A 24,441-nucleotide genomic window follows, 5' to 3' on the forward strand; every position below is an offset into this window, starting at 1 on the left:
AAATCCAATAGGGGGCCCACATGAGCTTTGGGGGGTCCGGGCCTCCTCGCCCCCCTTTCCCAGAATCGGCGCCCTTGACTGCAGCTTAGAAAGCGAGAGAAGCACTGGTGTGTTATTTGTGGTCACATCAGAGGCAGGATTCGTTTCTAGACCAAGTACTGACATGTGATGATAAATTATAACGATTAGATTTCTGGGCTTCCGGCATCTATGGCCATTGTTAGCCCGTCGTGTATGAGGGATGACGTCTCTCAGCGATCATATTATCCGAGGGATAGGATTGAGAAAGAAAGGATGTATGTCAGGTACCATCCCGGCATTTGCCTGGTGTAAATGAAGAAAATCCAGAAAACCCTTACTCAGGATGACTGGCCTGAAAAAAAAACTCTTCGATCGAGTGTCCTCACCGGGAGTCGAACCCGGGACAGCTTGCGCCAAAGATGAGAGCATTAGCGACTATCTACGTGGGGCCACGTGATGGGAAATGCGTTCTTTATGATATTTCATGGCGCCATTATCATTAATATTACTCACGAAACGAGCAATTTTTCATCTCTCGAAAAGAAGACAAGAAGAACATTTCTGAATTCGAGACGAGACATAAAACATTACATTTCTTGCCTCATGTTTGAGACGAGACGTGTAATTTCACGAGTCCCGTTAGAAACACCAATTCATCCAAATCTTGGATTTCAAACGCTGTTTTCAATGGTACACACTTCGTTGTACAGAAACTACATCAATTGATAAAAGGATTATACGAACTCAATGACAAGCACTTATCATCAACTCTTTAGCACCGTAGTGATGCATTTTTTGCATTACAATTTTATAGGATGATTCAGTATGGTGGTGCAAATTTTGCATTAATCTGATAGACGTTTTGCTGGTTCTTTCATAGTGATCCATTTTCTGAATTACTTAATGTAGTTTAGATATTTGTTCCTAGATGTCATGCAAAAATATTTTCACGTCATTCGTCGTATAACCACGTGTTTGGCTTTTCTCCAGAAATTTATGCAGTTAATTTTAACCAAAAAAAAAAAAAATGTTTCCCGTGCAACATTGGGATATAAAATAATTATGTCTCTGTGTCCAGGGCCGGATTTAGCATTTTGGCGCCCTAGACCCAATATTTTTTCCGCCCCCCTAGTCTGGTTAAAGTTATTTTCCTAAAAACTTTTATTAAAAAATTATATCAGGCCTATATGTTAATTGCTTAAACACCACTCCACGATGCGATTTTATCATTGCAACTTTTTTGAGGAATTTACTTGGTTCTGGGCTTAACAAAATACCATTAATGTATTAACAAAAGATTGGTGAATAACTTTGGTTTTGTTCAATTTAGCCATTTGGGCAAATAAATAAATAATAAAAACTCTGTAGTAAGAAAACAAGTAAATAAGTAAAAAAAAAAAACAGCCAATTCCCCCGCGTTTGAGATCAATGTTGTAACGAAGTTGATATATAATGTTTAAAAATAGTTTAACTTTACCAACAATTATTTGTTCCAATGAACTTCAAAATCAGAATGCTTTATTAGCCTGATTTTTTTTGATCAATTCAAAAAATATGTTAAGTTATGGCTATTTATTTTTATTTCTAGATTTTTTAATTTTTTTTTCTCTCGGCCGTGCGCCAACCTGGGAGCTCGCGCCCATAGGCCCGGGCCTACCGGGCCTATTGGGAAATCCGGCCCTGTCTGTGTCGCAAACAGTTCTCATTACTGAACGCAAGTCATCACTAAACTTGGGATTTCTATATGTTTTCTTTCTAATGATATGTTATGATTTTTTGTGTTAAGAGATATTCGCTGTTTGTGGTTAAAATAACCAAATTTTATTGTGCATTTAATACATATATGGGCAAAAGCAAAGCAAAAAAAAAGGCACTTGTTGCATGAAACGTGAAAATCTGGAGAAATTCTCGCGCTGATTCATTGACCAACATAAATGCTGAGATTCTTCTGTTCTTCAGAAATAAACCAATGCAATAGCAATTAATATATATTATACTAATATATAGCAATAGCAATTAATATTAATATAGTGTGTGTGTTCAAAGTAGCATAATTTGTTCTCATTGTCTGCTGGGTGTGTTTCTGTGTATTTTTTGATTAAAAAAATGAAGGGACAATAAATAGAAATAAGAAGCAAATGAACAAAACAAACGTGGTTGACACATCTTTTAATATATAGCTAAATTAATCTTATCACAACTTATGAATGTATGAATTGGACACTCGAAAGGCTAGGGAAAATTTCATAGTAGAGGGAAATTTTCGTAGGGAAACGTACGGACACTGTATATAGGAGGTTAGTGCATATTTTGTACCCTTCACTACGTACAAATACATAATTAATAAAATTCTTGTGTTCTCCCCTATTTTCGAAGTAAAAAAAACTGCATTCACTAAAATCACTTTCTCGAAGGAAGAACTTTGAGTTTACAGGATGCGGTGACCTGATTTAAAAAGTTAAAATAGTTTTTTTTTATCAATTGAAATTTAACGTTAAATGCCCAGGGTTACGTAAATATTTAAAAGAGTTAATTTATGACATATTGAGATCAAATAATAACTCGCTCGAGAATGGCAATACTTTTCAGTAAATCAGTGATGTAAGTTGGTAAAATTGTTCTGTTGTGTGTACATCGTGTTTGTCTTTCAAAAGCTTCCTCCCCAAACAGTGAATTTCTGGCATTTGAAGATTATTATCAATTGCATCAATTGATGAGTGAAATTTTCTTAAATCCCTTGTGAAATGTCTCTAGAGAAAAAATAATTATTATTTTGACTAACAAATAGTGTATTGAAAAAAAAATTAATATTAAATTTTGTAAATAGTTCATGTAAATATGGGTCAAATATTGTATCGTCCTATCCCTCTCAACCGAACATTAACAGCAAATCTTACATAAACAAGCATCGGAAAACTTTTCTAATACCAACACAATTCGCCACTTATATACTCAATCTTCCTAATTTTTTTAAATATGCACCACTTTTCATATATATCCGGACCAATTATAGATGTGTTTAACTTTCTAGTAAGCATAATTATTTTCTTCAAATTCAACCTAATTTTTCTTATGTTTTCACCATTTTTCATTTATCACGAACTAAATACAACTTTCTTACAAGGCTGTCTATAATCTTTATTATAAATTAATTAGAAATGTTACAGTTGTTATTTCTTATTTTATTATATTATAGAATAAATTAATAAGAGTTGGAATAGTAGTCTGAAGAAGGAAGTGATATACTTCCAAACTGTAACATTTCTAATTAATTTATAATAAAGATTATAGACAACCTTGTAAGAAAGTGTGTGTAGTTTGTGTTTAAGATGGACACAAGGCCTTTTTTATCATAATTTTCATTTATCTATTGCACTTAAACTATCAACTAATCAACTGCATCCTAAATATCAAAACTCTAGTGCCAAAGAGAGGGCGTAGCCATTTACTGGCTAGTATTAAGCGCCTTGTTCATACAATCACTCCATAATGATAGAAATATGTTGATGTGTAAAGATTTTCTCTTTCAATAACTAACCCTTTATCGTTTAAAAAAAGTATATTTACGAAGATATTCAATAGCCATAAATGTTTTACACAATTGTTATTGGGGCCAGGCCACAACTTCCTTATTAATACCCGAGCCTAGTATGAATGAGCTTCATCGTGATTATATGGTTGGTGTGCAAATCCTTGGCGCAGGAGACCCGATTTCGATTTCCGGGGCCAGCTTATGTGGTACAGATCCCACTTTAATCTGTAGATTACATCTCTTATAGCCTTGCTGCTAAAATTGACGCTAAATTCTAATCTAATTATCTGAGTCTAGCATGATGGTGCCTTTTTATTCTGATACGCAAAGTTGGAATTAATGGCTGAATTTGGGGAGGGGGAGGGGAAATAGCTTTGAGTGTATGGCTTTCGCATTTAAAAGTATAACTGAATTTGAAGGTGTAAAGCCACTTAAGGAATTTGTTTTCAAACTTTAGATATAAAGGAAATGAAGTAATATACTAAAATGGATATAAGTACAAATAGAGAAGCATTTATGCTAAACGCAGAGTCAATTGTTTGCAGGAAATCCAGGGCTAAATTTTGTTTCAGATTCAAATCAGGTGCTTCAAAGATTAATGCATCAAGAATTTCGTGAAAATATTAATTGTTTATTGCCACTCAGAAGTTCAGTAACCACGTGAAAGAGTTTGAAAGTCCAATCATTGATTCAGCATAAATAAAAGCGCAGTCCTATGTATTTGTTTCTTCTGTACAGATACTAATATCTTGTACTGTCTTATTCACAATTGGACATGCTCGTTTACATTAACAGATACAAGAAACTTGCTCAACAAAATGAGAGAATAGTAGATATTTACCTTTGTACTGCATACTGTAGTACGCATTTACCTCTTTACGGTATATTTCAGAATGTTTAGTGTATAGTTGCATGTATATTTTGACGTTTTTAGTGCATAGTGATCCAAAGTCTATTCATTACACAATACATTCCAATAATAAGTATGGTTTAAATGTTATACCACATGATTCGTGGACCTAGACGCGAGTATTTAGATGAAGTTGAGAAAAAGATCAGGGCATACATTTTAATATAAATTTACAAACCCAGACACGAGACAAGCGAAACGAAGCTTCTCGTGTGTCTGCAATACTAGTTATAAATTGTTCACACCACATGAACTCATTCCCAAACAACCGAAAGAACGCAGCTTCAACAGAAGATTATGCTTTGTGTTCCCTCGACTGATTGGGTTATGATGAATTGTTGCCACCAGGCCGAATAATCAGTACAACTTTGTACCTGCAGCAACTGAAACGTGAACATGAAGCATTGAAAACCGTGTAGCTAGTTGTTATGAATCACAGACATGTTATTCTCCTCCAGGATAACTCAAAGCCACGTATTGCTAGTCCAGTTTGAATATCATTACGATATCTTCGTTACCATTGAAGTTAACAAAATTTGAGGTGAAGCAACGAATGAGACACCCTATATATATATAGTGAACTGAATCCCGTTCATTCCATTAGTTTTGACCCTGAGTAAGTTTTGATGCTGGAAATTTTAATGTCTTTTTTTATTATTATTTAAAAATTTAAAAATTTGTCTGGTCTAATAATAATAATTTGTTTCAGTCATGAGAAGAAGAAAATGTATTGGGAGCAACTAGAGATGCGATGCCGGTATTTGAATAGGCGGAACCCTCATTACGCTTACTGTAGCTGTTGTGATGAATGTCGCTATCCACCACCACCCGAACTTTCTCCCTGGCAGCCATGGGAAGTATTGGATGACAGGTAAGGTTATAAGTTAATTTTGTTCAACTACATTGATATTACTAATTGATTTAGTTTATATATCTTTTAACAGGATTCCATTCCTATCCGAGAATGGACGGGCTGTAGAAGGCAATACCTGTTCTGTGGCAGAGATTTCGATTTTATGGAGCTTTAAATTTGTACAATGGTTGCAGACTGTAGGAAACTATGAGGTGAAGTTGTAAAAGTACAAGGTGAGGTCTGAAGGACAATATAATGATAGTTTGATAGAGATCAAATACCTGATAAAGTGCTGCCTTAGACTCATGAGGTTTGCAGTAAGGAATTGATGTTACTTACAGTATATATGTGAATAATGGTAGTATATACAGCTGTATGGATTATTTTGGTCTATGGCAACAGTGCGTTCGAATAGCTAGATGATGATCCAGTTGTGGGTAGGCATAGCGAGATATACCTGGAACTTGGTCTAGGAGCTCATGGACGATTGGATGTGTCAGATCGACGCGTGTTGTGATATAGCATTCGTGGAGATAGTAAAGTGTGGTAAAACTGTTGGAAATTGTGGATGACAATATTTTTCAGCAGTGGGATTATCGAAAGCAAGAGAGTAAGCTAGGTGTGAGGCGTGTAGTTCGAAAACTTTGAGGCGCTCATAGAAAATTGTTGCTGCTGATAACCGGACCAGGAGATCATATGTGATTGCTGGGCGCACAAAGACTTTATATGTAATTAATAGAAGTTCAGTATTGAGACCCCACGTGGTGCCTTTCAAGTTTCGTCAAAGATACAAGCTGCGGCGTCAGTTATGTAAGATGAGGTATTCAGGTAAGATGTTTGTCAAAGGTTACACCCAAGTATTTGAGACTGTTCTCAAGTGGTATTAGAAAGTCAAAAAGAGTTAAATGTAAACTTTCCGGATTGTGATTGTTACAGAATTATGACGTTTGAGTCCAAACAAATTAATTTGATTCTTGTTTGAATTTAGCTTGAGCTTCCATTTTAGGCACCATTAATGAGTTTGTCCAAAACTGGTTGTAGGAGTTGATTAATGCGGTCAATAGAAGATCCCAACGCTAGGTAAACAGTGTCATAAGCAAATTGTAGTGAATATAGTGGGGGCTGAGGTTGAGGCATGTCTGCTGCATAAAGAATATATAATAGAGGTGACAGAACAGGTCCTTGTGGCACACCGATGCTGAGGAAGAAGGTACGAGACTTTCCCATGTTGATCTAAACGAAAGCCTGGCACTGATGGAAAAATTGGGATCTCGTTCATAGGAACGAAGAAGCAGACGATTTAGTTTATAAATTAAGCCCTCACGCCAAAGAGTAACAAGCGCTCGTTCAATATCCAAGAAGATCAAAACAGAAGAAAAATTCTTATTAAAATGACTAAGAAAACGGGTAGAAAGTTCCTGAGTTAAGAAACATGCATGTAGATGAAGAAATCGGCGGTTATTTGAGTAACTGGTCAGCAGTACTATAGAACGAACGAAATCCAGCTTGAATGGTTGGCAGTTTGTTCTTCACATTTAGGTAGTGATGAAGCAGTTTTACTAAAAGACATTCCAATGTCTTGCTAAACACGTTAGTAAGGCTAATGGGTCGGTAATGACACAGCAGTTGAATCTTTGCGGTGTTTTAGAAATACCACAAATACGTTTTACAATTTTCCATTGTGTAGGAAAATAGCCTGTAATAAAAATAATAGTGTACAAAGAGGCAAGTATGACGTGAAACTTCAGAAGCTGATTGTAAATAATAGAATTTGCTCCCAGAGCTGTGTTGCGGCAGTGTTAAAGAACAGGTGTAATATCGTCTGATGTGATCGGAGCAGTAAGTTGATTGGTGAAATAAAACTGGTAGGCAAAATCAGGATGAAATTATGGCTGCGTAAGAGAACCCTCTCGTAAGATACGAGTGTCTGTAGGATAAGTAAGCAACAGTGTAGTGTGTGAAGACTCATTTAAGATAATTGACAAAAGCAGTTGCCTTTTGTGCATCCGTCGTTGGTACTTGGCCAGCACTTATAATAGGATATTATGGGCCCTGTTTCTAAAAAGTGAGACACTTAAAAGTATTCCAAAACTTAGTTAAGTTTGTTTCGTGGTGTAAGGCGTTATAACAGATTAGCAACTCAAGGTATTTGTAGTCCATGAGTTCAGAACCATACGTTAAAATTGGCGATGAAGAAAAATTCGGTTAAGTACTCGCGTAAGCATCCGAAAGACGAGATATCGCGAACAGATTGTAACTGTGTAACGATATGATACTTCTGGGCAATGTGTGATTAATGTGTGACTTTAAAATATGCACTAATTGATTAGTTAGAAAAAGAGGAAGAAAATAATACGAAAAAGAAGAGAATCAAAATTGATTCTGATATATAATAACTCGACGAGTTTTTGTTTGTAAGTAGTCATAGCAACGTTTTTATAAATAAACGATATAATATCTACGAAACATCATATAAAGTATGTATGTATAATTAAAAGGTGTAATTATTTTAAAAAAATGTGTGCCACTATAAAGTTAAGCTAGGTAAACGCAACATAAATCGATTGCGAGTGAATCTAGTGATATAATATAGACAAAATATGACTGAGGACCTATATATAAATATAAGGCAGTTTGTTTGTATAACCTTACCCCATACCTTGAAACAAAATAGCAAAAGACTTGGACCTACTAGTTCTTTTATTGTCTGTGAGAAGCAGTAAAGAATGTCCATATATCGTGAATTAAAGAAAAAATGGATTAAGTATAGCCCGCTCCCCCAGTGATTTTTAACGAATCATAGTGATTCTAACGATTCGTATTAGTTCATAATGAATCAGAATCACATGTTATCAAGATTTAAGATGTAAATCTTGTGGTAAGGAGGCTTTAGTATAAGTAGTAGTAGCGGTAGTAGTAGTAGTAGCAGCAGCAGTAGTAGTAGAAGTAGTAGTGGTGGTAGTTAGTAGTAGTAGTAGGAACGGGTTAGAAGCCCCGCAGGGGTTGGTTGGGTTCTGTTCTCGATATAAGTAGTAGTAGTAGTAGTGGTAGTAGTGATAGCAGCAGTAGTAGTAGTAGCGACTCTTCCAGTTCCGGTGACAAAGAACTGGGGGGATCGGGCTATACACAAGCCGAAAAAATATATACAGTTCTGAAAATATTAATTGAAAGATGTTTTAAGTTACAGGATTGGTAGTTCAACAGTTTGTGACAATTTTAGCGTAGTGTTAGAATGTTAAATCTCATTATCTATTATTTAAGCTCCCATCTTACAAGTATCGTAGTGAAAGAATTGATAGGGATATATTTTAGCTCCAAAACCTAGATATGAGAATTTACTCTCAAGTAGTGCCGTGTACAGAATTTCATTGAAGAAAGAGGTTAAAGCTCCCAAATTGATATAATTTCAGGTGCTTATATAGGCCTACAGATCTTAATATGATAAAATGTTTATTTTTGAATATCTTTCTCAAAGAAGAACGGAACCCATCTTGTGCATGCCACTGCCCTCAAGAATGTCTTATTGTCCAGTTCGATTTGATCTGTCGACTGATCATATTGGTATTTTTTTTATTCGAACCACAAATTGGGAATAATCATATTCATTAATTTCTATGCTGATAGAGAATAAATTGATGCTCAAATTCGAATATTTTAAAATTCGCTCAAATTTACTACTTCACAAAGTACAATAATTTATATACAAATAAGAAAATTGTCGGAAATGTATGCTTATGACTTTTAAGAAAGGGAGTATTAACATCTCGGCAACATAATATGACCTTAGTACTAACTTACCACCCTACTCTACCCTTCTACTACCGTACCACAATATGCTACTTAATGATTAGTGGGAAACACAGAGGCTCAGTGCAAGAGAACTTGCCTCTGGTGCCTGGTTCGATCCCAGCTCGCGCCAAGTGAACTTTGTGGAGGACAAACACCGTGCGTGATTTCCTCGAGGTTCTCTCGTTTTCTCCCACTTTCTTCATTCCACCATTTCACTCATTTCTCATCATCACCATCTCCTTTAGCCTACATGGCATAACCGTGGGACGTAAAACTTAAAAGGTTTAATTTCATTTTTTCTATCATTATTCACTTGCCTTAATCGCCCGTCTCCCTTAGCCTAGAGGTCATAATCTTCAGACGTTAAGCTGTCATTTCATATTTTAATGATTAGCCGGGGGCAACAGTAGCAGAGCGCTTACCTCTGGTGTGTGGGGTCCCTGGTTCGATCCCAGCTCAAGTAAGCCTATGTAGGACAACATCGTGTCCGTGCATTTTCTCGAGGGTGCTCCCATTTCCTTCTACATTCTCATTCCACCAATTCTTCCATTATCATTAACTTGCCTTAATCATTCGTCTCCCTTAGCCTAACGGACATAATCGTGGGACGTTACACTGAAAGATTTAATTCAATTTTAGTGATTAACGTACCCGTCTTTGATGGGAGAAACCCGGGTTTGATTTCCAGTGGAAATATGTTTTCGATACCACGTTAAACTGTATATCCACGTCTCATATCACCATCAGAATTCTGCCGCCTACAGTCGGACAATTTGTCCATGCCGACCAGATGCCGCGGTCGGATTGCCTGCGCCAGACGCCAGCTTCTTTCCGCGATTCCGACCTCGACGAATAGTTGCCTTGCCGAGCAATCTGCAAACAGCCGGAAATGAGCATTAAATGCGCCAGCGCCGCCGTCGGAAAGTTGTCTTGCCGAGCAGTCGGCAAACAGCCGTAAAGGCGCCGGCGCCCCCGTCTAAAAGAGGCCGGCATAAGGAGTCGGCAGAGGGTCGGAAAGAGGCCTTTCCGACTGTTTTGCCGACTCTAACGGTCGGCAACAGTCGGCAAAGGGCATTTTATTTTATGATTTTCGACCGCTTGCCGCCTCGGGAAAAGGTCGGCAACTTTCAACAAGTAGATCGTCGAGCCGCCGCGGACGGGTGCCGGCTGCCTCCGGCGGCCCGCCACCGTCGACGGCGGCAATCCCTTCTTCTGACCGAGCTTCCTGATGGGGATAGTATAGTGCTGGAAAGAACGCTACACTCCAGTCGAGCCAATCAATTTATGCTATTTTACCCCGCTAGTATTTACTCTGCCTTATTGTGCTCCATTCTACACTTTTCTACTACTTTGCCTAACTGCGCGGGTGATCCTTGGTTCAATTACCAGTGTTGTATTTCCCTCAGGCACAAACCTGAGTTGTGCTTTATATTCCAATTTTAAGCAGTAAGTCCCATCTAATAGTCTATGTAGATAAGGGAGATTAACATATTCTACTCCAATCTATTGTGAAGAATATTTTATGTAGCAAAATAACTATGTGTATTATTATTCAATCAAATGTATATCGACGTGTTCTCTTTACCATGTTCTTTAAGCTTATGCAATCATTGTTATGCCGTGTTTACTTTACAAAGGCTAGATAGAAACTAATTGCAATATAATTCGTACCTGGCTTCATGAGCAGAAGAACACCTGTTACATTTCTTCAATATAATTGCTGTCCATCTCTGTCACCTTCTGCCACGTGTGAAAGGCGTCGTGTACCATCTTTGTCATGTCTCACAGAGTAGAGGTCTGCACGGGCCGTAATTTTTAGCCCGAGCCCAGCCCGGCCCGGTCCGTGAATTTATAATGTGAGCCCCAACCCGTGTCCGAAATATGTTTTAGCATTTAGGCCCGAGCTCGTGTGATAATCAAATGAGTCCGAAATAAGCCCGAATCGCAAAAAAACTTAATAATTAACGCAAAATTGTATTTTTATGTACAACAGTTAGCGGTTTAATTTTGCAGTTGTGCTTTATAAGTTCTCCAGAAAGAATGGTGATGTATCGTTACACAGTACATTTACAAAGTTAAGTCCGAAAAGGCCCGAGAAATAGGGTTTTCTATTTTAAAATTTACGGCTCGAACCCTTAACATCACGGAAGAAGGAGTCATCTACATGGTATGATGTGAGGACTGCGGTATATCATATATAGGAGAGACAGGAAAGAGAATGAAAGAAAGATTTAAACATGAAGATGATGATAGGAGGAAGAAAGATACCAATGCCATATATAAACACGTTAAGGAGACGAATCACGGAATTAATTGGGATAAGACGGAAGTATTGGAGACGGAGAAAAGAATGATAATAAGGAAGTGGAAAGAAGCAGATTGGATAAAGAAGATAGGAAGAGATAAACTGATGAACTGGACAGGAGGCTTACTTATTACTGAATTATGGCAAGGAAGTTTGGATAGCATAGACAAGAAGAAAATAATAATAATAATAATAATAATAATAATAATAATAATAATAATAATAATAATAATAATAATAATAATAAAACCTTATAAGAACCAAAAATGGCGGAACATGATTAGTTGGAAAGTGAACAAGAAGACTTACGGGATTGGCTGAAGGCCTCAGCAAATAGGAGAAAAAAGAAAAAAGTATAACAATACTACATATATGTCTGTATTTTCATTTATTGTAGATAGTGTCTGAAGAAAGATATGTTAGATATCCGAAACCGTTACAAATTATAATTTTAAAATAGTGTTTTTTAAGCTTTGGTCAGTGTTTCTTTTGTTAAAATACTCTCAGATTATTTGCAAATACTAAAAATTAAATCATGTACTGCAATTTTGAAATCAAGTTTTATCACTTCAAGAAAAAATGGAATAGGAGAATTACTGTGTGATACCAATATCAGGTGTAGTCGGGGAGTGTTTTCGTTTGGTTGGTCCAGTGGAGGGGGGGGGCTAAGGCGAGTTCTTGCTCCGGGCGACAACTACCCTAGTTGCGTCGCTGGTGCTCTTATTCGACATCAACTGATAAAATATAAACATTTTTAATCTAGTGCTCTTATTGGGACAGTCACTGTTAAATATGAGAACTCTTAATGGTAGCCTCATTACTATGTGTTGTTATGCCGCAAGATACCTATATTAAAATATTAATAATACATTTTGATACCTCTGTTGTAGGTATTGGGCACCACGTGCAGGAAATCTCTACACTCCAAATCCAGAGGATGCCACAGCAAATTCAAATCAGCCGCAAACAAGCCAGAGACCTCATAGATTACCTGGTTGGAACTGGCTTCCTTGGAATCGTAACAATACAACCAACAGAGCCAGAGGGGAGGGTCCGAGATCACCTGCAGGTCAAGAAGAAACTGGAGAAAATGGACAAAGGTAAATCAATTGGTGATCTCTATCGATTATGCTGACCTTTCACTGGTCGTATTTTACAGTTTTTTTTTTCTTTTCTTGATTCATTTTATGTGTTTTTAGATTTATGATACAGGTAGGGTCACTATAACTGAAGAGGTGTGAAAAGGAATAAAGACAGGGAATTCCGATGTACACGGTGATTTATGGCTACTTCTCACCTAAAGAAAAATATCAATTTATTTGTTGAGGAAAGTATGTCAGGCAATTTTGTGGAAAAAGTGTTTCACTATATGGTACAGTTATTCCTTTCCTAATAATTGCTAGATTAACTGCATTTGTGGGTCTAAAACTGTAAAGAACATGAAAAAATTCGTTGGTCAATCTTCCTCTTTGTTAAACATAGATTTCTTAATATCTAAATATATTACTTTTAGCAGAATGAAGCTGCCTTCGACAATCATGTGAACTGTACATATCAGCATAACTATTTACCTTTTACACATCTCTTCTTCAGCACAAGTTTCTCCTAGCTTTTCACTGAAAATAATACCCTATATTTCAAAATTGACAATACTTGCAACTAGTACAAAATTCTTCAATTTACCTCTCTCAATATCCTCGAAGAAAATAAAAGCGTTAAGATTCTTAGTCTAACTGTAAGTTCCATCATAATCTAATGGTGTTTTTAAAGATGCGGAAATAATTCCAAATTATTTACTCGAGTGATCTATTGTATTAAATTATAAATTCATGTTATGGCTGGATGTATAGTCCTTGGTATGTTACTGTACATAAATTATCTTAATGTTTCGTAGATTGCGTTTGATTATTTTTCAATGTTTACAATTATTAGATTTTTAAATTATGTATGAGTGTCGGAAGTCATAGAATGGCTATGTTCGTCCGTCCGTCTGTCTGTTGACAGATAGAGCAAAAAAGGTTCAGAAGTATCAAGATTCATTGTCCCAAGAATAGTTCCATTTACTCCATTTACCTATTATTCAAATTGAAAGTGGTTCAATTACTCATTTCCGGTTACAACCTCTTTCACCGTAGAACAAAAATTGTAATAGATGGAGACAAGTGATTTTCTTTTTCAATTGATTCAGCGTCTTAAGAAAACATATCATCACCATCTGCAACACAATATTAAAGCTCTTTATCGCGCATCTTTGCATATATGCAAAGTTTACTTTGAAATTGTATTGCACCATGTAGTTTCTAGCTCGGACATAGAAAAGCAACTTTGCGTATCAGCTAAGATGTCCTTTCACTAATGAAGTTCTGAATTTCCTGCTAGATGTCGTAGTAAGCCAGCGTTGGATTCTTTGTCTTACTTGTTGCACGCAGAGTTACGCCATATTGTCATTTTTGAGCTTTCTTTGCACGTTTAGGTGGGCAAGTTTTGAACTGTTGACTTTTTCTGTGTTAGAAGTGTAATGAGTGCAAAAGTGCAAGTACGCTGACATTCGTCGCGTTTTATTGGTTCTATCTGGTTTTAGTGGACTTTGCAAATATCAACGGGCAACTTTACATATAATCTATATGCAAACACCATAAAATATCCCATAGACCCCATATTATTTGCATTAATGTTTTTTTTTTAAATTCCCGTGTTTCCTACACCGAAACCAGTCCATTTTTTTTAAATCAGTCTGATCGGAAAAATGGCACGTTAAAGGGTTAAAACCTGAAATGGTTGATTTTCTACTACTTCCGGTTTCAATACTAATTTCCATAGGGCAACATCGGGAAGGGGTATCAGAAAACGGTTTCTTGACACAGATTCACGACCCTAAGAATGTTTTTTTTTTTTTTTTTAATTTAACGATCTGCTGAAACCAAAGTGGTGAAAAATCACGTTTATTCGATTACAACACTGATCACATAATGTATAAGACGGAAATAATTAGCGACACTCAGAATTATTATATAGATTCAGTACCAAGAATTTGTTTCACCTCTGATTTTATTTTATTTTATTTATTTATTTTTGCAACCAGATATGATAGACATCAATTACCAGTTGAGGAATTAATGTTAATCCCCATAGAGCAAAAAACAGTAAGAAATAGCAAGTAATGGCATTTTAATACGAATTCAACGTCCGAGGGACAGGCTCTGTCTTTAATCTTATTACTGTATTACAACTAGTAGGTATCGATGTGCTACTTCAAATTTGACCACTGAATTCGCATACTTTGGTGGTCTTACCGTAGGTTCACACTGTAAAACACAACTCACTTATTAAAGTAATAGTACTTACAGATTAAAAATTAGTTCTTTGTTCTTAAGTTATAATTAATATAATTAGTAGCGTATTTACGATTTTGTTTCGGGAGGGGCTTTGCTAACTTTCGGGGTGGGGGGCTTTGCGTGAAAATGTGGAAATTCTGCACGGTATTTCATATACTTTACTATAGTAAGATTTCGGGGGGGGGCTTAAGCCCGGAAGCCCACCTAAATACGCCACTGGATGTAATTAAACAATGTTATATACTGTACTGGAAAATGTCTAGCTTGCTGGTAAAGGTTTCGGTTTAGCGTTTTCAGGTTTGTTCCTGTGTGTTCCAGAACCCTTCTTCATTGTTCTTAATAAGCATTCTTGTTTTTCAGTTCTAATTAATATTTGGTGCTATTGTATTAAATAATTGTAAATTAATTGTTCAAAAGATTATTTATGCTGATATTAAATTATATATACAGGGTGTTTCAAAACAAACCGACAACGTTTGGGAGATGATTCCTGACACCAAGATAAGACAAAAAGTACAGACAAATCTCGGTGCACAAGTGCTTCGTTTCGGAGTTATAGGCTGCCAAAAACGTGAAAAAATGAACTTTAAAAGTCCATAGGTCCAAAACTATTTGACCTACCGTAGTCGGGTCAAGACTTCACGTAGTAACTAATATGCGCGCTGTCCAAAAATACATGTTTCAGAATCCTGCTGTACTTCCGCAACAATTTATACAGAGGTAGTTTGGCTACGGGTATTTATAATTTGAAGTACTCACCAACTACCTCTGTATAAATTGTTGCGGAAGTACCGCAGGATTATGAAACTTGGATATTTGAATAGAGCGCATATTAGTTCCTAAATGATGTCTTGACCCAACTACGGTAGGTCCCATAGTTTTGGAGCTATGGACCTTTAAAATTATTTCTTTTTTCATGTTTCCGGTAGCCTATAACTCCGAAAGGAAGCATTTGTACGTCCAGGTTGGTCTATACTTTTTGTCTTATCTTACTGTTAGTGTCAGGAATCACCTGCCAAACGTTGTCGGTATTGTTTTGAAACATCCCATTTTATATATATATATATATATATATATATATATATATATATATATATATATATAATGTGTGTGTGTGTTTGTGATGTAATTACTGACACCAAGGTAACAAAAAAAAAGTTTATATGGACCTATGGAGGGAGAAAAAGTGTTTAGATTTACAAGTAGGGCTGTCCAAAAGCATCAAGAAGATACGTTGCAACACGTGTTACTTCGAATATAAGAAACCGTGGAGTGGCGGTCCATATTAGCGTAAAGGAGATCACACACATCCCATCCAAATATGTATGCAGTAATGTGGAATATGTGCGCAAGATTTCCTACAGATCGTAATTCCAAGACATTGCTCCCAACAGAATTTTGAGATATGCTCTCATTTAATTAAATGCGGGTCCAAAGCAGGCAAAAGGTAATTCTTGACAGCGGCGAATAAGGAATACGTCAGCAGGAAGTCAGAAGTGTTAAAGAATGCCAAGTCCACCATTCCTCGTGTTCGGAAAAAACGCATGGTGCTATGTTTTATTTGACATTGAAAAAAGTTAAATATACAGTGGAAACATATATCCCAGCATGCAATATTCCAAACATAGGGTGCTTTGCCAGTGTAGAACCTAAACGGCTGATTCAATTAGAAGAATTCCACAAATTTAGATTGAAAACCACCCATTTGCAACAAATTTCTCTTCATTTTTTCCGTATATTTGCTCATGACGGAGTTGGCCTATGGCCCCGGACTTTTGGTACACCTGGTATTTGCACTATAAACTTTTCTAGTGAGAAATTTGGTAGATGCACTCAAAATGTTAATACATCTGGTGTATAGTTGGGAAATTTTGAAAGATAGGAAAAAATAAATCTTACTAAAGAATTGTGTAGCTTCGATTACAAAATGACCATTTATAGTGTCCACTATGCTAAGGGATTTGACAGCAACGCTCCAAGTCCTTTGTAAGCACTGTTGGAACGTTTCCTGCCACCTGTTCGCGCTATACTGTGTCTGCTTACCAACACCTCTAAATCACACGGCAACGTCTCACTATAGTCTCCGTTTTATTCGCCTAGGCCACATACCATTCATGCTCTAGTCTACATTGGATTTTTTTTTTTTAAATTTAAGATCGGGCCTCAAGCTCAAACATCCTACCTTGAGAGTGCTTCTGTCGGGTTTCATTGGTCTCGAACTCAGACATCACCCCTTGAGAGTGCGACTCTCAGGCTCCATTGGCCTCGAGCTCAGACATTCTCTCTTGAGAGTGTGACTCTCGGGCTCCATTAGGCTCGAGCTCAAACACCCTACCTTGAATGTCCGATTCTTAGGTTTTATTGACCTCGAGCTCAGACATTCTCTCTTCAGAGTCCGACTTCGGGCTTCATTGACCTCGAGCTCAGACATTCTATCTTGAGAGTCCGACCCTCGGGCTTCATTGGACTCGAGCTCAACAACTGAGCCCGACTACCCATTAGCACAAGTTTCATGAGTGGATAGCAAGTCAGAACCGAAGTCCAAGCGAGTGCGAATCCTAGTAAGGTTAGTGAGCGCGAGCACAAGCTAGTGTGAGCTTCATTGAGAATAATGAACCCAAGTCCTTTGAGAAATTAAGTAGATAAGAGCGTCCCAATGAACTTAAGCTTGCCCAAGTCCTTTGCAAAATAAAGTAGATACGAGAGCCTCAATGAACTTAAGCGAATCGAAATCTTTTGAGAAATTAAGTAGACAAGGACGGCTCAATGAACTTAAGCGAACTCAAGTCCTTTGAGAAAGTGAATAGGTAAGAGCGCCCCAATGAAATGAAAGAGTACTTATCACTAGGTATGATGTAGAAGAAAGAAAATAAGCACGAAAGAATATGGCTTTGAAAGAGGAGCAAACGTGTTCGTAGTAAACGGTAACTACCCCTGTTGGAACATTCTCATGCAAGCCCAATGAGGTAAATGGGCATGAGATAAAGCTAGCGTGAACCTAACTGAGAATAGCGAGTACAAATCTGAGCTAAAGTAAGAATCATTTAGATTAGTGAGCATTGAACAACTCTATGCTTTGTGAGTCCGTGGAACTCCAATAGCAAAACGTCCATATCTTGTGAGTCACTGTGCTAAAGGACAGCGTTTTTGGCACTTGGAAGCTAGCGCCCCGAGTTCCATATAAACCAAGGATGTTATCTTGATATAAACGCTGTTATCGCATGAGAAGGCTGCGATGTTATCACGTCTCCTACCACTTGCTCTGTAGTGTGTGTGCTTAGTTACACACCCCTTTATAACACGGCAACGTCGCGTCATAGTCGCCTTAACCTACACGCAATAGACTGTGTCCCATGCTTCAGCCTATATAGAATACCACCCAATGTTTCAATAAAAAAAACCTCTAGTTTCCTATACAAACTCCTACTGAGAGAACGGCGTTACTGTTTACAATTTTTAAAAAAAGCATTTCTTTTAAATTAAAAGATAATATCTCACGACATTTTTTTTTTCAGGAAACGGCCCTGTATCTAGTTTTCGTGTACTCACCTTTTATTTCGGATATTTATTTGAAAATACCCTTACAGCGTTTTTCCTTAATCTAAATATTTTCTTTTCTTTCCATGTAGTAGTAGTAGTCTTATTTTTCATTTCCTTTCATCTCCCAATTTCTTTCTATTTAAAGGGCATTTCTGTGAACTCTCTTTTTCTTCCTATTTTTAAATCTATTGAGAACTTTTGTGCGGACTGTTCTTTGTTCACTGAACCAAATTCTGCTTCTTTCTCCATTGAATAGCCAATTCTCATTTCTTTCTTTCTTTCTTCCCATTTTATTCAATATTCATTCTTTTTACGAGTATATCCGATCACCGGAAATCAAATATAATTTCTATTATTCTTCTCCTCTCCTCGCTTGCGTATTATTATTATTAATAATAATTTTCGTTTTTCTTTTGTATTCGTATCCGAGTCTGCACTTTTCCCACTACCATTCTTCTTTTCTTGTTGGTTATTATTCTTAAGTTCTTTTTCCTTGTTAAATTTCCTACGACGAATTTAATTTATAAGGATAGCTATACGAAGAATCTTACTCAAAGTTTTTTTTTTTAAATTTCTTTCCTTCAGTTACTGCACTGTTAAGATTTCCTTAACTATATGCTTCGGTTGCTAATGATGGTTATGTATGTTAAATATGTAAAAGTGTATAATTATTACATTTGTAAAATTCTGTTTTCCTTACGTCTATTCAGTGATTTGTATTGGGTTTGTCCTCTTTGTTTGATAATTGGTATGATATGAAATTTACATTTTATGAAGTATGTTATTACTGTATTCTTATACAGGGTGTTTCAAAACAACACCGACAACGTTTGGGAGGCGATTTCTGGTACCAAGATAGGACGAAAAGCATAGACCAACCTGGGTGCACAAGTGCTTCCTTTCGGAGTTATAGACTGCCGAAAACATGAAAAAATTAACTTTAAAGGTCCATAGACCAAAAATTATGGGACCTACCGTTGTCGGGTCAACCCTTCATTTAGGAACTAATATGTGCGCTATCCAAAAATACGTTTCAGAACCCTAACGTACTCACGAAACAATTTTTATAGAGTTTGGCCTCGGGCATATAATTTGAAGTACTCTCCAACTTCCTTTATAAAAATTGTTGCGGACCCACTGCAGGATTCTGAAACATGTATTTTTGGGTAGCGCATATACTAGTTCCTTAGTGAAGTCTTGAACCGACTACGGTAGGTCCCATATTATTGAAGTTATGGACCTTTAAAGTTATTTTTTTTAATGCTTTTGGCAGCCTATAACTCCGAAAGGAAGCATTTGTACACCCAGGTTGATCTATACTTTTTGTCATATGTTGGTGTCAGGAATCATCTCCTAAATGTTGTCATCGTTGTTTTGAAACACCCTGTATAAATATATTTCAATTATAATATGCTTTAACTTTCACTCAGTGTAATAGATAGTTACATTATCAATAATAATAAGAAATAAAAAAATCGAAAAATAAAAAAAAATAATACCGAAGTATGGCAACAACATTGAAAAGGAAAATTTTGAAAATAAAATACAGAAAACAAAGGAATCACTAATAAGAGTAATGGCCATGTCTTAGAATGTATACAGAAATAAGTATTTATTTAGTTAATCAAGCTGACAAAGTCTGAAGTAAGATATAATATTTTAGTTGACTTTTAAATATGGCTATAGAGATTGACTTTCAAAAATCTTCTGGAAGGTCATTCCACAATTTCATGGTTGTGACAATGAATGAATTTAACATAGTACTATTTTTATGCCTCGAGAGTTAAAAAAAATGAAATATTTGAGTTTTACGTCCCACTGTTATGCCGGCTAGGCTAAAGGAGACGGTGATGATGAGAAATGAATGAAATGGTGGAATGAAGAAAGTGGGAGGAAACGGGAGAACCCCGAGGAAACTCACGTACACAGTGTTTGTCCACCACGAAGTTCACTTGGTATGAGCTGGGATCAAACCGGGAACACAATGCAGCAGAGGTGAACGCTCTACCACTGAGCCACGCGAGTTAAAGTAGTAACGTTTTCGTTACTTGTGGTGATCCGTTAATGATATTCAAAACGCCATATTAAGTATCTGATCTAAAGTATCAATATTTGAAACTAAGTCGTAAGTATACGATAACTACGTCTTGCCTCTAACTTCAGTTTTTCGAAGTACATGGTAAAATGATGCCAAAATTTCAAGTTAGATATACAAACGGACGCAGACATTTTTTATTCTTTGTGCGCTATTCGATAGGTGTTCACTCAGATTCAACTAGAAATGAAATATGCCAAGTGAAAGAGAAAAAAATTAGGAATGGCTCGTCGAATCAATCGAATATTGAAACTAAATGTAATTAAATTTACTGCTTGTGGTTTAAATTGGGACGCTGAACTATATTTAAAAAAATGCATTCTGGGTAACTAATTTTGTTTTTGCTGTAATATATTTGACAGACAAACGAACAAACGAGCAGAGTTGTTCTACAAAATTTCCCATAATTATCCATAACATAGTTTAAATGTCTTAAAAAGCTAACAATATTTCTTAATTGTTTCTTGAGTCTTTAATACTCATAAATTTGTTTACGTTACGTAAGTTTTCCGGTATTGTGAAAAATATTAGTAATCAATAGCATACCGTGACTGATATTTTCCTTTGAATACTTTTGTAACCATAATTATCAAAATAGCAATATTCTTGGTATTCTGTTTTTATAACTCATCTTTCAGATTAATACTGATAATAGTTATTACTTTTCTTGAAAACAGTGTTGGTAAATATATGTTTGTATATTTTACACTTTGATATTACTGTGGTTTAGATAATCTGTTTATAACTACACTAGTGTTGTTTGACTGATGAGAACCAAAATCTGTGGAATTTGCAATCTCTTTCCTCATTAGACAAATTGTTTTATTTAATTTCAGAGAGACAGCAGCGACGGAGGAATCAACTCTTCCTGGTTACCGCCCCGGCGCCCAGTCCCAGAGTCCAGGTCACAGTCCAGACAGCCAGTATGGATTTGGGACAGCAAGAGGATTTGCAGCCATACCGACAGTGAGACCACCTTTTATAGTAGATCACCATTGCCGCCGAGCAGGACCTCAACCTGGGAGACATCAACCTCCTTTCGTTACCGATGCCAGCTTCTTGCCACCTCAAATTCCTTACGGTGGCGTACCAAGATACCTTTGGGGTCCGCCACCTCCGTATTCCCAGCCACCTTCATCAGATAGTGCTACCAATTCTCAAAGTGGAAGTCCAGCCAGAGAACCCATTTTAAATATCCCAACATCTCCTTCAAGGCATCACCATCATCATCACCACCACCATCTTCATCATCATCATTGTGAGATTGGACAACAGCAGCAACACCTACAACAACAATCTTCTAGGGGTTCTACAGGAAACGTTGTGCCTGATTCAAGAAGTCAAGGAACGTCAATGAGTCCTGAGGGTGGATTGGTTGTGGGAAGAACTATCAAACAACACATGTCAACTGGTGTTCATCATTCGGATTCCCACGAAGTCATTAATGTAGACTCTAGAAGATATTTCAGTTCTGATATTATAAATACTGACAATATGAAACCTGAAGATGTTGAAGACTACAAGAATATGCCCTATATGAGTGCTGAAATGATAGATAAAGGTGTTTGTAATACTTTGCCCGTAAGAAAAACGAAGAAGCGATTGGATATTTCTTCTGTTAAATCTTTGAACAATATTTCTGCCCATTCCGAAGAACAAGAAATACATCAGCTACAGCACCAACAACAAGAATACCAATTAGATCAACAGCAGTCCCAACAGCAGCAACAGGAAAGTGGCATACATAAGAAAGCTTCAAAATTTGGAGGTGGTAATTTTACTAATTTGCTGTTCGGACAGCGGCCACCAGCTCAGCAACATCATCACCATCAACAACAGCAAGCAGAAAACTGTGAAGAAGATCTGAAGAATACCCTGAAAAATGATGAGCATCTAGGAAGTCCTGTTGCAAGAGGTTACCGTCAAGTGTCTAGCAAAAATGAACCAGAATCTGAAGTTTATTTTGCAGATGTTTCCTCTTGCAATGTTTCAGTTAGAAATGATGGTCCTGATTCTTCACTTTATGATGAGGCCGTCGAACCTCAGAGATCGCCACCAACCTCACGAGAAGGTTTTATTGTGAGCGGTAGTCCTAGCAATGCAGCCGCAATCCGTAACATGTTACACGAGTACCACCGTATTAATCAAAAGCTACCTCGGGGAAGTCAAGTAAAACAGGGTCATTGTCAACCTTCAAGACCTCAACCACCCCCTCCACCTCCTTCTCAGGCGAATCCTGATCAGGCAGACTTGGAAGATGATAGAAGTCCTGCAGACTACACAATGAGTAAAGAACCCTCAGAGCAATCTTTGACAATCACAGAAACCGAAAACACCTACAGTTTTACCTCTCCTATGACGGAAATATCTAGTGCTTCTCCCAGTTACCTAGTGACAGACGGCGAAATGTCATCTTCGGGCTACTATGGTAACAGTAGTTGTCAGGGTGGCGCAACTGCATCGTCTAGTCCAATTAATGAACAGTTTCCTTCAGCGGTTTCTCCAGAAGATTTTGCTGCTTTGAATGTTAATTTACGGCATCATGGCCATCACCATGGTATGACTGACAGTGGCAGAAGTAGTCATAATCAAACTGATGTTGTTCCTTATGCTATCATGCACTCTGAGTACCTACAATATGGCACTGATCATCTAGCACCCGATGCGCAATATGAGTCCGCAAACACTAACATGCCATATAATCATCGACTTCTTCAGTCGTCAGCATTCCAAAATTACATTCCATCACCCTCTGATGTGAACGGAAACATGTCTTCTGGACGAGATCAAACAAAATCATCATTGCCGACTGCAGTTAGTGAGGGAAATAACTTTGTGCAAACAGGCGCTGCTACAGTTTCTCCATCCAGACGAGTTCCCATGTTTAGTCTACCATTAAGGCAAGTGCTTCCAATCGGTGGAAACAATAACAACAATGCAAATAATAATAATAACAATAAAAATTCTCGTGTGATAGAACTGTATCAAGATCCTGTAAGTACTGAAGAAGAAGCTTCTGGTTCAGAGCCACAACAAGGCATGACAACTGGTAGAGACAGTGATTCTGGATGTCATAGTGGTACTGAATTAGTGAAAAGACGAAATATTTTACCGGGCAATGCCAAAGCTAGAAGTGATGAAAGAAGTGATATAACAAAGAGACCTTACCCACATTCAGATCCATCATCACCAACAGATGAGGAACTTAGTTCTGCTGACGTCGTAGTGACTATGAGATCAGTGAATGTTTGATAGTGAGTCGTATAAAAAGAAAGATTCAAGTGTTTTTTAAAACGTCTAAATCAATGTGTGAACCTCAGGTATGAACAGAGTAAAAACAAAAAAGAATCTTCGACAAGTGCCCGGTTGAAACTCAAATTGTAAATATTTCGTTTAAAAATTAAAACAAAATGAAAGTGTAAAGAAAATGTTTTTTAAAAATGAATGTAATGATGATTCTAGTGTTGATGTAAATATTGAATTTTGAGGTTTTGATAAACCATTCAATGTGTACAGAGTTAAAAAGAGCAATTAAGTTATAAGTAACAGTTTTACTTGGGAAGTAATGTGATGTAAAACATTCCTTTTGAGAAAATATAATAACAATACTTGTTATTTGGTCTATATAAAATCAAACATATGAGTGAGAAAATGTTATTTCTCGTACTTCCACTCTGAACATGTTAGTGATTTCTATGAAAACCAGAAATGGAAATAAAATCATTCTCCTTGGATACAATGTACAGTCTATATTGCAGCCACAATATTTATCACATACGCGAAACTAATCTTTGATTCAGAGCACGGACGCAGATAGTGGACAAAATAGTAAAACAATACCTGGCTAAATTGTGCCATATTATGAATGTGTTGGACCATACGGAAACTGTCATTTCTCCTTCATTTGTAAAAGAAGCACGTCATCATAAATCATGATAACATAGATACTGCGTAGCAGTATAGGATCTGCTAAGTACAATAATGGCAGAAAAAACTTAGCTACGGGATAGATATTGCATAGTGCAGAAGCGAATAGTAAGGTTGAAGAAGGAAGCAAGGGC

General features: G+C 36.8%; 1 protein-coding gene across 4 annotated transcripts in view; it reads left to right on the forward strand.

Moving 5' to 3' along the window:
* LOC145668153 (uncharacterized) overlaps window positions 1-24,119 on the forward strand; it is a 1,131,027-nt gene extending 1,106,908 nt beyond the window's left edge. For all 4 annotated transcript variants that reach the window (XM_081735741.1, XM_081735742.1, XM_081735743.1 and 1 more), the window contains 3 exons: window positions 5,173-5,334; window positions 12,301-12,510; window positions 21,217-24,119. In XM_081735741.1, the coding sequence (XP_081591867.1) occupies window positions 5,173-5,334; window positions 12,301-12,510; window positions 21,217-23,632 (2,788 nt within the window). In that variant the 3' untranslated portion in view covers window positions 23,633-24,119. The remainder of the gene's footprint in view (window positions 1-5,172; window positions 5,335-12,300; window positions 12,511-21,216) is intronic.
* Window positions 24,120-24,441: the final 322 nt, after the last annotated feature.

Source organism: Thermobia domestica, chromosome 13 (assembly GCF_964235325.1).
Source record: "Thermobia domestica chromosome 13, izTheDome1.hap1.1, whole genome shotgun sequence".
Classification (NCBI taxonomy): Eukaryota; Metazoa; Arthropoda; class Insecta; order Zygentoma; family Lepismatidae; genus Thermobia; species Thermobia domestica.